This window comes from Amaranthus tricolor, chromosome 6 (assembly GCF_026212465.1).
Source record: "Amaranthus tricolor cultivar Red isolate AtriRed21 chromosome 6, ASM2621246v1, whole genome shotgun sequence".
NCBI lineage: Eukaryota > Viridiplantae > Streptophyta > Magnoliopsida > Caryophyllales > Amaranthaceae > Amaranthus > Amaranthus tricolor.
Genome location: NC_080052.1, coordinates 26613180 through 26625519, shown reverse-complemented (window position 1 = coordinate 26625519; position 12340 = coordinate 26613180). Strand labels below are relative to the sequence as shown.

Sequence of the window (12340 nt, the reverse complement as noted above, 5' to 3'; positions counted from 1 at the left end):
TTAATTCATTGAAAATCAATAACCAATAATTTCCAGTTCCTTTTCTATTTTTTAAAATAACAAAAAACAATAAAATGAAAAAAATCGTACATCACCCATATAATCGTACAAAAAACAATAAAATAACCAAAAGTTTTAGACCGGATCTATCTGAAGTCTACATGAACCCATATAAAATCCGAGACTAAAGCCGACACATGCTTTGAAGGCTTGAACTTTCTTCAGCTTTACCAAGTAACAAGGTTGGCATACAAACTGGAGTACTTATTTGTGATTTTTATATGCTTAATTTCCTCATTGTTCACGAGTTTATTATTTTTCCTAATAATGGATAATTTAAACCAGTTATCTTTAATGTCCAGATTAGTTAGGTCAACTTTCAACCATTTCCATTTGACCTTTTCTTCCTCATGAATCATGACTGATTTCAATATCTCATATCAGTCTCCAAAACCCTCTGACCCATCATTTTACAGACCAATAATTTTAATTCTATATACAAAAAATCAAGAGCCAAATAATATTCCAAAGTCAACAAAAACCTCCATTTCTTAATTTACAAGGATAATACAGCAAATTTATCAAAACTACAAACATAAAACAAAGTAAAAAAAAAAAGTAAAAAATATACATTGTGCAAAACTTTTACAACCCAACAAACACCAATTAAGTGTAACTTTTTATCTCTTTTGATTAAGGTGATGGTGTTTGACAGATGGCTGATAGCTAATAATAGTGGTTGATTTGACCAACTGATTTTATTAATTGGTTTGACTAGCTGATTTTGAACCCACTGCTTTAAGTGGCTTGTTTAACAACAGCTTATTCGTATTAAAAAACTGTTTTAACCAGCTAATTCACCAAATACTAAAATTAGCTGATTTGACCACGTAACTCTCTATTTAAATCAAAATGAACTAAAATCGCTCAATAAGCTAACGTGCCAAACACCCCCTATAGTATGCCGACCCGTCATTAAACCCTCCTTCTGATCACAAGATTTCAGCGAACAGTAGAAGCAACGGTATGCGCCCAAAATTTGAGATAATTCTTCATTTGAACATGACTATTAGGATCAGGAACTCTTGGATTAAACAAACTACTCTCTTTTCTTTTCTTTTTCATTTCTTCCCATGATTCCGAAAGGTAAGGCCTTGAAATTGATGAACTAGAACCAGATTCATCAACCAATATTTCATCTTTATTATCACTATTTTCATGTATTTTATCATCATTTTTTCCCAATCTCTGTAACCCAGGAATGATATAAGCCAAGTTTGAATTTTTATCTTCTTCAGAGAAAATAAAACCCAAATCCATAAACCCTTTAAGTTCTTCGAACTCAAGATCTGATAAACTCTTACTTAAACCCTTCTTTTTCCTTCTAGAAGCAATTCCTGAACATTTACTCCCCTTTAAAGAGGAAGTAGTTTTTGATGTTAATTTTTTATGGGTGTTTTTCATTTCTGTCATTGAACAAGCTTCAAGCTCTTCTGGTATTTTCCCAGAAAATATAGTTTGGAGTTTTGGTGTAAAAAGAACAGAATTTGGAGATACAGAGGATTCAGTTACTAGTTTTTGAGGTGAATTTGGGTTAATTATTATGGTTTTGGTATGAATTATTGGTAGAGATGGGATTTCTGGGTTTGATTTTGACATTTCTGGGAATTTATTGTTCATGGGGTGTTTTTTGTTGAATAGATCATGGTCAAACCAGTAAAAATCAAAGAGATTTAGGACAGTTTCAGGTTCCATTAATGGTGGGAGGAATGAGAATATGCTCTGAAAATGGGTTGTGTGATGGTTGAATGGGGTAAAGTAAGAAAGGATTGAAATGGCTAAATGGGGTATATGTGTTGGATTTTTAAGTGGACATAAATTGGCCTTTGTAAATTGTCCACTTTTCTAGTTTCTCCTGGATACCTTTTTGAAAGTCAAAATGTCAATAATTTAAACCCTTATTGCTTTTACACATTCAGCTATTTCTATGAAATATCGTTTTTTTTAAGATATAAATCTCAACACAACAAGTCTGTATTCTTATTTTTTTTTAATTTATATTAATTGAGTTTTGTAGTTCATATATCTAATGTGTTTTTTGAAAAAATTATCTCTCACAACAATCTGTATTACATATTTCTCCTTCCACTAGTGAGAATTTATCAGTTCTATTTATGTCGGAACTTTTCTTTTTAACAAGATTTTGTATAAGATATGATATTGCAATTCTAATGAGATGATTATTAAAAAGTAAATTTTCTAATTTGTCTTTCTCATAGTGAAAATTGAAAAATATACTTCCAGCTCTCTAGGTGGTATGATTATTCATTATTTTAATATGATCACATTGTAAAGATTTTAAAATAATTCTAATTAAGATATGAGGAGTATTTAGTAATCGACTATTAATGTTAGTTTAGAGGTGTTTAAAACAGATCTAACAATTTGATATTTATTCGGTTTTCTGGCACAACTGCATAAGACCCAATTTAAACTGATTCTAATAATACTGGATCTAAAATCAATCCGATGACTCCAACAAATACCTTTAATTAAGTCGTTTTAGCTTCGTTATTTGACCATGCAGTTACATTTTATTCTTATGTTAGTTATTAAGTAAACATTTAGCGGACATATTTGGTATAATTAGTTATTAATTATCGTTTGTTTATAAGAGAAATAAGTGAACCATCAAGTTAAATATTAATGAAAATGTTGTCTTTTTTATTTTGATTTGAAGAACTTTTTTATTTGATTAAAAATTATTAATCAAACAAGTGTTTTAGCTGTACCATCCAACAACATAAAAGTTAACCAACAAGCTTAACAAAAAATTTATTTATCAAATAGAAGTAAACCCTAAATTGTGATAATTACTATGAAACTGTTGGCAACTTGGCATTGATCATAGAAGTGTTCTGCAACTATTTTCACAACCACGACTACATCAGTACATCCAATATTTTGTACTCCCTAATACTATGAAAGGTTTTGTTTTTTTTTTTTTGACATGTGAATTATGTATATCAGTATATCTGACATCCAATATTTTGTACTCCGTATGAAAGGTTTTGGTCCTTTTGACATGTAAATTATGTAATATTTCACTTCAGGATTCCGTAAAAAGTTAAAATTCAATATTAGAGTATATAACTATAACCTTAAGTTTTTGGTTGAATTATGTTATAGTATATAACATATCTTGGGGTCTCAACTTGATATCAGAAGCCAACGTGACAAGAGGTCACGAGTTCGAATTTCAATCACCATTCATTTAAAGTGGAATATTTAGCGCCTATGCGTAGCTTAAAAGACTCTTATGTGAGGGGGCATGTTAGAGTATATAACATATTTTGGGGCCTTAACTATAAGTTTAAACTTTTAGTTGATTTGGTTTGTTGACATTTAAGAAAAAGAGTAGTAGACGAACCAAATCCATGTGACCATATCCTCTTCTATGTGCAATTAATACATTCTCAAATAGAGAATCCTACAATTATTAAGCAGCACATTACTATTTATTTATTTGGGTTGTGATAAATGATCTTTTATTATTTTTTGTTTAATTTTTTACGTTTGGTTTTTTGTTTAACTTTTTTCTTTTGATTTTTTTACATTTTTTGAGAAAATGAGATAAAAATAAATTTTATGGTAAATGGAATAAATTTGTAAAAAAGTTGAAAAAATAAATTAAATGTATAGATAAAATTTTTTAAAAAGAGTATAGAGGTCATTGATAAAAATAAAACTAGGATGAATTAAAAAAACTAGGATGAATTAAAATGCCAAAACTAAAAAAGAAAATAGAATAAATTTTGTAAACAATATTGTTAATTATGGACAAATAAACCCTTCTTTTCAAAAATGGAATAATTAAGCTCAACTTTAGCATTAAGCTCGCGTTCCATGGGAGCCACTCATAATCTTTTTTTTAACATAATATCAAAAGGACTCTCAACTATTACCTCAAATATATTTTAGGTGAGTAAATTTTTTTTTTAATGTAATATTTGTAATATTTGAAATTGACGTAATAAAAGTCAAAAGGACTTTCATATAAAAATTGGTGTTAAAATATACTTTATAACACATTTTAGAACATCAATTATTAATCTAAATTTGATATCTATCAATTGTCTTTACTATTCTCTTTTATTCCTTTATTGTCCAACGGTCACTTTTGCAAAAAGATTAGAACATAATAAAAAATGAATACCTTTGATGGGCCAATGCCTCAAATTGATGTCAGTTGGTGTTTTTTACAGGTTATTAGCTTGTTTATTTAGATGATAACATTAGATTTAAAAAAAATTATAAGTCGATTGCTTATTCCAAATACATCAAACAAACAACTAACATAATTTTTCGAAAAAAAACAATTAAAATAATATATAAAAAAATATTTTTAAATATTTAGCATAATTTCATTAATTCTCATATACTGAAACAATATATATCATTTATTTATAGAATAAAAATCATACTACATAACATTATTTTTAAACCTTCTCGTGATCCTCTCCGCCTTTTCCTTCTTACGCATCATTTCATCAGCTTACCTCCTCAAGCTCAGTAACTCGTTTTTAAGCTCTTATTTCTCCTTGTTAAGCTTAATAATGATATTGTTCTTTCATTGTGTGTACTCTGAATTAATCCACCTAAAGTAGGTACAATCCAATACTTCATTAAGGTAAAATAGACAAGTAACAAACTGGCGACTAGGATCAAAGTCGCTCAAATCCCGATCATAATCAACTTCTTAACCACAACTCTTCATTAGAATGATTCTTTAGCGTCTACCTAGCAGGAATAAAATAAAATTAATTAATATTATTAACTAAAATAAATAATATACTTCTTTAATAATCATGAAAAATAGTGAGTAATTAACAAAATTATAGAAATATACCTTATTTTCACTTATGCCCGCTAGTTTGGGCTTTTTTCTTTTTAATAATAGCCCAGTTCCAAGTTTAATAAAATGATTAAAAGCTAATTATAATTAAACTTATAGAAAGTCTTGAATTAGATCGTTTTAATATGAGACAAATTCATAAAATCTGTTTATTTTTCTATGTGATCACTTTAAGGTCATAATTAATCAATTTAAGATAGTAAGTGATCACTTTATTGATAGTTATTTTAAATTTATATGAAGTATATTTTTATAATAATTTAAGGTGTTACTAGGGATGGTCATGGGTCCAGGACCCTGTTGGACCCGCCTCTTTTTTTGGGTCTGGGTCTTAATTTTTGAGACCCATCGGATCCGGGTCGGATTTAGATCCAAAATATATCTGACGGGTCCAGGTCCTAAGATGAAGACCCGGACCCGGACCCCTAAACTTTTAAATTTTATATTATGAATTTCTGATTTCTAAATTCTAATATTAATTTATTTTATTATTAATATATAATGCCTTGATTGCCTTCTCATTCTCAATTTTCAATTTCTCATTCTGCCTCAGTCTAATAACGCCCTAATTCAGTACCCCTAATTTTTTTCTTTCTCCTCTAGTCCTCTGCGCCTCTGCGAATGCTGTCGACCTCCATCGCCATCGCCATCCTTCTTCTCCACTTCATTCGACCTCCAACATTCACACCAGTCCAGTCCACCTCCACCATTCATGCCAGTCCAGTCCAGTCCAGACTCCAGGTACTCCATTTCTTTGATTTTCTTTAATTTGGTAGTGATTCCAATTTTCATTCTTCTATGTATTTTGTGGTTTTATAGCCTAAATTTTGTTAGTCATTTTGTTAGTGATTCCAATTTTTTTTATAGCCTAAATTTTGTTTAGTGATTTAGTGTTCTTTAATTTTTCTTTAATTTGTTAGTGATTTTGTTAATGATTCCAATTTTTATTCTTCTATGTATTTTGTGGTTTTCATTCTTAATATATGATGAATTAGGTCTTAGGTGACAACATTAGTGCGAACCGTGAACTGTGAAATCTGAAGTCTATGAACTATTGTGAACTGTGAACTGTGAACTGTGACAACATTAAAATTTTTTTGTTGAATTGAAATCAGTGTATTTTAATTCTCTTTGGTCATGGATGAAGTTGTAGGCTTGTAGCCTGTATATATAATTCTGTTTTTAAAACAACACCATTTTCTACTTGGTATAGTCGTATAGATTATGGATGAAAATCAATCACAATGTACGTCCAAATCAGTGGCACAACCACAATATAATTTTGTTACGGAGTCAAAAAATACATTGGATGTAGATGAAGAAGGGTTTATTAATGATGATGGTACTCGAAGTCCTTGCACAAAAGATAATGGAAGGAAAACAACCTCCGAGACATGGAATTATTTTGTAAGAGAGGAAGTAAATGGTGTGATTAGAGCTGTTTGTAAGCATTGTGGTGTTAGTCTAGTAACTGGTGGTAGTAGTGGAACTTCTCATCTCTTGAAACACGCAAAAAAAGTTTGCTCAGGAAGACATTTGAATCTTGCACGTGGTCAAACAACTTTAAGAGTTAAGAAGGAATGTGATGGGTCAAGTTCTCTTGAATTTAGTGGTAAAAGCAAACTTAAAGAGTTCGACCAAGATTTTTCAAGAAGGGAATTAGTTTCCATGGTTATTATGCACGAGTATCCATTGTCTATGGTGGATCATATTGGGTTTAGGAGGTTTGATGAAAGCCTTAATTGCAATTTTAAGATGATTTCTAGGTCCACATTAAAGCGAGATATCATGAAGATGTTTAAAGAAGAAAAACTTTCTCTACATAAATTGCTCGAGCATAATGAAAGTAGAATTGCAATCACTACTGATATGTGGACTGCAACCAACCAGAAGAAGGGTTACATGGTCATAACTTCGCATTTTATTGATAAACAATGGGTCTTACGAAATCGCACCTTAAGGTAAAATCTTACTTATTTGCTCATGTAATCATGTTACTTTTAATTTTATCATTTATCCTTTGACTAAAACATATATTATATTATTCTATATAGGTTTTGCTATGTGCCTTGTCCTCACACCGGAGGTGTTATTGCAAAGGTAATGATGGATTGTTTGTCTCAATATTGTTTAGAAAATAAAATATCTGCTGTTGTTGTTGATAATGCCACTACTAATGATGCAATGATGAAGATTTTAGTGGATAAGTTTGAGAAAAGGTCTTTGATGCTTGAGGGTGATCTTTTGCATTTACGTTGTAGTGCTCACATATTGAACCTAATAGTTCAAGAAGGATTAGGGGTTATTAGTTCTGCAATTGAAAAAGTTCGTGATTGTGTGTCTTTTGGATGTCAACTCCTAAAAGAATTGAAAAATTTGAGGAGGCTTGTCCTTTTTTGGACTTAGTTAACATTAAAAGGCCTAGTCTTGATTGTAAAACAAGATGGAATTCAACCTACTTGATGCTTAAAAGTGTTTTGCCGTTTAAAGATGTGTTTTCAAGGTTAAAGCGATTGAATAAAAAGATGAATTTTGTTGTTCCTGTTGATAAGGATTAGGAATTAGCTGAGCTTGTTTGTGATAAGTTAGAAATTTTTTACAGTACAACTAATGTTTTTTCTAGAAGAAAGCTATCACTATCAATCTTTTTTTTCGAAGGGTTTGTGAGATTAAGCTTGCTATGGGTAGGTGGTTACAAAGTGATGTTGAAATTATTAGATTGATGACAGAAAATATGCTTGAAAAATTTGATAAGTATTGGGATCATATGTGTGAACTTTTGGCTATTGCTACTATCTTAGATCCAAGAAATAAAATGGATTGTGGGGAGTTTTATTTTAGGAAGTTTTTTGATGTTAATGAGGTTGATATGTAATTAGCAAGAGTTCGTAGTTGTCTTGATAATTTGGTTGTGGAGTATCAAAGGAAAAGTAATATTGTGAAAAATGTGAATGATGTTGGGCAAAGTAAGAAACGACCTGCACCAAGTTTTATAGACGGTGCACAATATGAATTTGCTCAATCTAAGAGAACTAAGGTTAGAAAGGTGAATAGGTGTGAATTGGATTTTTATTTAGAGGAAGAACCATTATCGGATGATGAGGATTTGGATGTCCTTTATTGGTGGAAAGTAAATACGAAGTATTCGACTTTGCAAAAGATTGCAAAAGATATTCTTGCCATTCCTGTTTCTTCCGTTGCTTCAGAAAGTGCTTTTAGTATCGGAGGAAGAGTTATTAGCCCTCATCGTTCAAGACTTCATTCACAAACTGTGGAAGCATTAATGTGTTTACAAAATTGGATGATGAAAGATATAAAAGGTAAAAGTCTAACTTTTACTGATTTAGTATTGGTTTTGTTTTTGGTTGGTGATCTTAATTTGTTTTTGTTTTAAAATCTCTTTCTAAGGTTCTTCGGAAGATGCTTATGCTTGCTCCACAATAATTGATGATTTGGATATTGATGAAGAACAACAAATAGATGCGATTCGACTAGTATGCTTTAACTTTAATGGATTTATTTTGATTTACTTTTTCTTTATTGAAAAACTAACTTATAATTGTTTGATATTTCCTTTAGGATCTTGATGAAGTTGAAGAAGATTGATCAAAATTGATTGTAATTTGTAATGTTATGGAATATAAACTATGTATCTCATTTAGTCTTTTATATTTAATTTTTAATTATGTATTTAGACAAGTGTTTTTACGTTTAATAATTATTTTGTATTTGAATTTTATGGACTCGAACAAGTGTTTTTAATATGATAATAAGTTGCTTACAAAATACAAAAAGACTCGCAAAAGGTTCAATTTTGACAAATCAAAGAGGCTTTGTATAAGACCCATTAAGGACCCTAGACCCGTTAGATCCGTAGGGTCCGGGTCTGGCCAGACCTGCCCTATGACCATCCCTAGGTGTTACATGTACTTATATTCAAAGTTATAACAAAATCAATGAGAAATAAAACTTTGTCAAATGCAACAAATTAGTTATTAATTCGAAAAATTTAATTTTAAAGGTATGAACTTTAGCTCATTGTTTGAACTTTCGTTTATTTTTTAAAGGCTTGAACTTTGAGGTGCATTCGCTTTTAAAGGTTCAAATTACCTTTAACCGGTTAAACCAACTTCCTTCTTCATCTAAACCACCTTGCCTTCCATTTTCTCTCTGTTCCACATTTAATGTTAGCCATTTTTGATGATTTTGGTCATTCTTGAGTGACTTAATTCCACAAATCCTTCAATATTTTACCAAACACAAGATCAATTACCATTTACCACTTTTACAATTATCCATTGATGGCGGACAAATCCTGCAATATTTAACCAAACACAAGAAAAATAAATGGCGGACATTTACCACAAGAACTGAACTTACAATTGTATGGTCAGCTCTAATCACATCGAAGATGTACCAGCAAGAAGTGTTTCAACAGGAAGAAGTGAATTACTAGGACGACGTCATTTAAGTCCATTACCATTTTTACGATTATCTCTAACAACAGTAAACTCATAAGGAGATCTATCCAAAGCAATCCATTGTTTGAAGATATGTGTAGTATTGGAGCAACCTACAATTTAGTTTCCCCACAATTTAAATTACTCAATTTATGACCCATTCTATCCGTATCAACACATAATTATGACCTATTTTCTCTAACCCACAATTTAATTTTTCCAATTTATAACCTAATAATCAATTGGGTATCAATCAATTCACAATGCAAATCTATGATTTTCCCAATTTATAACCTAATAATCAATTGGGTATCTATAAAATGCAAATCTTCAATCTCCGAATGTCTAGTTTCCAAACTCTGTACAGTTTAATGCCTTAGAAGCATCACTTTCAGAAACAACATATGCCATTTGAACAAAACCATCACCAAGATCAACTACTCCAACTGTATTCGAGTACTCCTTCCTTAAGTTCCCTAAAAGGTAGTTTATGGTCACCTACAAACAAATGAAGAAAACCAGATCAATCTCAAGGGCCTTGAGTGACTTAAGAAAATCAGATCAAAAACTTCAATTTCAAGTAGTGTAGATGGGAAATTCATTGCATTTTAATTTTTCTTTTCTTTTTTTAATTTCAACCGGTTATAAAAGGTAATGATTTACCTGAAAACTTTTAAAAGTGAATGGGGTACAAAGTTCGAACCTTTAAAAAATAAAAGAAAATTTAAACCTTTAAAAGCAAATGAGCTCAAGTTCGTATTTTTTAATTAAATTTTCCTAATTCATTTTATAGGTAAACTAAGAAAATCAAAAAAATAAAAAAAATCAAATATAGTACATTTTTTTGAAAAGAATGCATTTAATTTTTCTGTAAACATAACCACCACTAAAAGGAATCATTGAAATAAATAAGATTAATTAGCATTTTAATTCCAAGTATAAGATTGGGATAAACTTATGTCCCAAAATAAGCTTCCGTACGTCCAAGCCTAGCCTCGGGTAAGTCGCTGTTAGTAACAGCGACTTAAGGGGAAAAAAAAAAATAAAAAGTTGAAAGTCGCTGTTACTAGCAGCGACTTATAGCTTTATATATTTTTTTTTTAAATTTAAAAACTAAACTAGCCGTTGTTAATTAGAAAAATAGCCGTTAGAATGTGAAAATAGCCGTTGTAATGTTGTTGTATAAATAGGTCCATCATTTCTTATACTTCATTTTATCCATTCTAGATCATTCTTATTCTTTTCCATCAATTGTTAAAGTTAACATAAGGTATTTTGTTAGTTTTATTATTGTAAATGTAAACATTATTTTTGAAAGTTCACTAACGTTAATATATTATATGTATTATGTAGATGTCAAAGGAGCATTGTATTGAAGAGCTTTGTGATTGTGGTTATGAAGTTGAGATTAATACTGATTGGAGCGACTTCGATCCAGGGCGTGAATTTGTTGCTTGCCCTTTCTACTTGGCTGACGGATTAGGATGCACATACTTTCGCTGGATTGCTCCGGAGGGTACAAAATGACAGAGAGACTTAATAATAAGGCTTGAGAAGGAAAAACAAGAGCTTAAAGATGAGGTATTTAATCTAAAGAGACAAATGGATGATATGACACATAGGAAAGAAGAGACTGAAAGAATTATGAAAAAGTTAACTAAGCCTTCTTAGTTAGCGACGGTAGTTTAACTTAATGCATGAAGTATGTAATTGGATTTGGATTTGTTGAACTTGCTTGAAATTGTGTTGAATGTTGAATAGCAACATCCTTATTTGAATATGATTGTATGTTTTTGATTAAATTTATGCTGCATTGTTCGCGGAATGATTCATCGCCCAAAAGTTTGAGTAGTTAACATCAATTCACTCATAATAAACGTGTGATACTACGGTAAAAATATATACATGTACATATATGTTACAATTTACACACAAAAGACCAACAGTCACAAATGAGTATGTACAAATGTTCAATAATTACAAAACTATTGTAATGCTAATCCTCCTCCTGTACCCTGTCTAATTGTGACGGTTTACGACGCCTTCTACGATAGTAAGATGCAGTCGCATGACGCTCGGGTAGGGGAGGGGATTGATAGTTTGATGATGTGGCACCCTGTGAGGACCCGACACCGTAGTCCGGACACGTTAAGTCAACCTCCTCAAGATGAACGTCGGGTTGATGAGCAGATGACTCGTACGCGTACGTAGTGGTGTGGGGCGCAGTTACTTCCGGATTGAAGTGTTGAAACTGCGTGCCTTGGAGTATGCCTTGGGAAATCTCCCGTACGGGCTCCTCTTGGGAGGAGCCGATGACTGATGCAATGCCCTATGCCTGCAGTAAGATTTAATTATTAATGAAATGTTTAAAGTGTAAGTTGTAAGGATAATAATTAAAGTTGAAGAATACTTACAAAGTGTGTCATCGTCGGTGCTGCGGGATTGTACTGGGATGCCGCCAAGATACCTCGTGGTGTCATCCATCGGCGAGTAATGGAGAGGAACCACGGCATGTAATCCGCCGTAGTAGGTGCGCCTGCAGCCTCGATCGGCGCACCTTGGGCAAGCAGATCTAGCCTGTGCTCCCAACGAGCGACATGCCGCCAGTTCACCTCTAGCCAGTTCTTGGGATCCCGACCCTTGCGAGAGTGGTGGAGCTCCGCTTCTGTGTCGCATGGAGGCGGGATGCCCTGTACCATCCCAAATTGGCGCAGTACGCGCTCAGGGAGATGCACTTCGACCATGTCGAAGCAGATCAGAGGTACAGATGCTCTCCACGCCCCTGACAATATGCCCGAGTGCTGAGGCAATGCAGCGTATGCCTCAGCGGGGTAAGGGTCCCATAGAAACTAAACGTGAAAATTCGATTAATAAATTACTCAATTTGATACTTATAAAACAAGTTGTGGTGAAGTTGTTACCTGGTCAGCACGTAATAGATCGAGCTGATCGCGGTAGAACCCTG

The 12340-nt window shown here is 32.0% G+C and overlaps 1 protein-coding gene across 1 annotated transcript; it reads right to left on the bottom strand.

The window, feature by feature from the left end:
• Positions 1–523: 523 nt before the first annotated feature.
• On the bottom strand, positions 524–1895 carry LOC130814738 (uncharacterized). The gene has a single exon (XM_057680913.1). It carries the CDS (start codon positions 1753–1755, stop codon positions 1003–1005), a length of 753 nt encoding a protein of 250 aa, XP_057536896.1. The 5' UTR covers positions 1756–1895; the 3' UTR covers positions 524–1002.
• Positions 1896–12340: the final 10445 nt, after the last annotated feature.

Excerpts from the sequence above, each read along its gene's own strand:
- LOC130814738 (XM_057680913.1), bottom strand. The coding sequence starts at position 1,755 with ATGGAACCTGAAACTGTCCTAAATCTCTTTGATTTTTACTGGTTTGAC.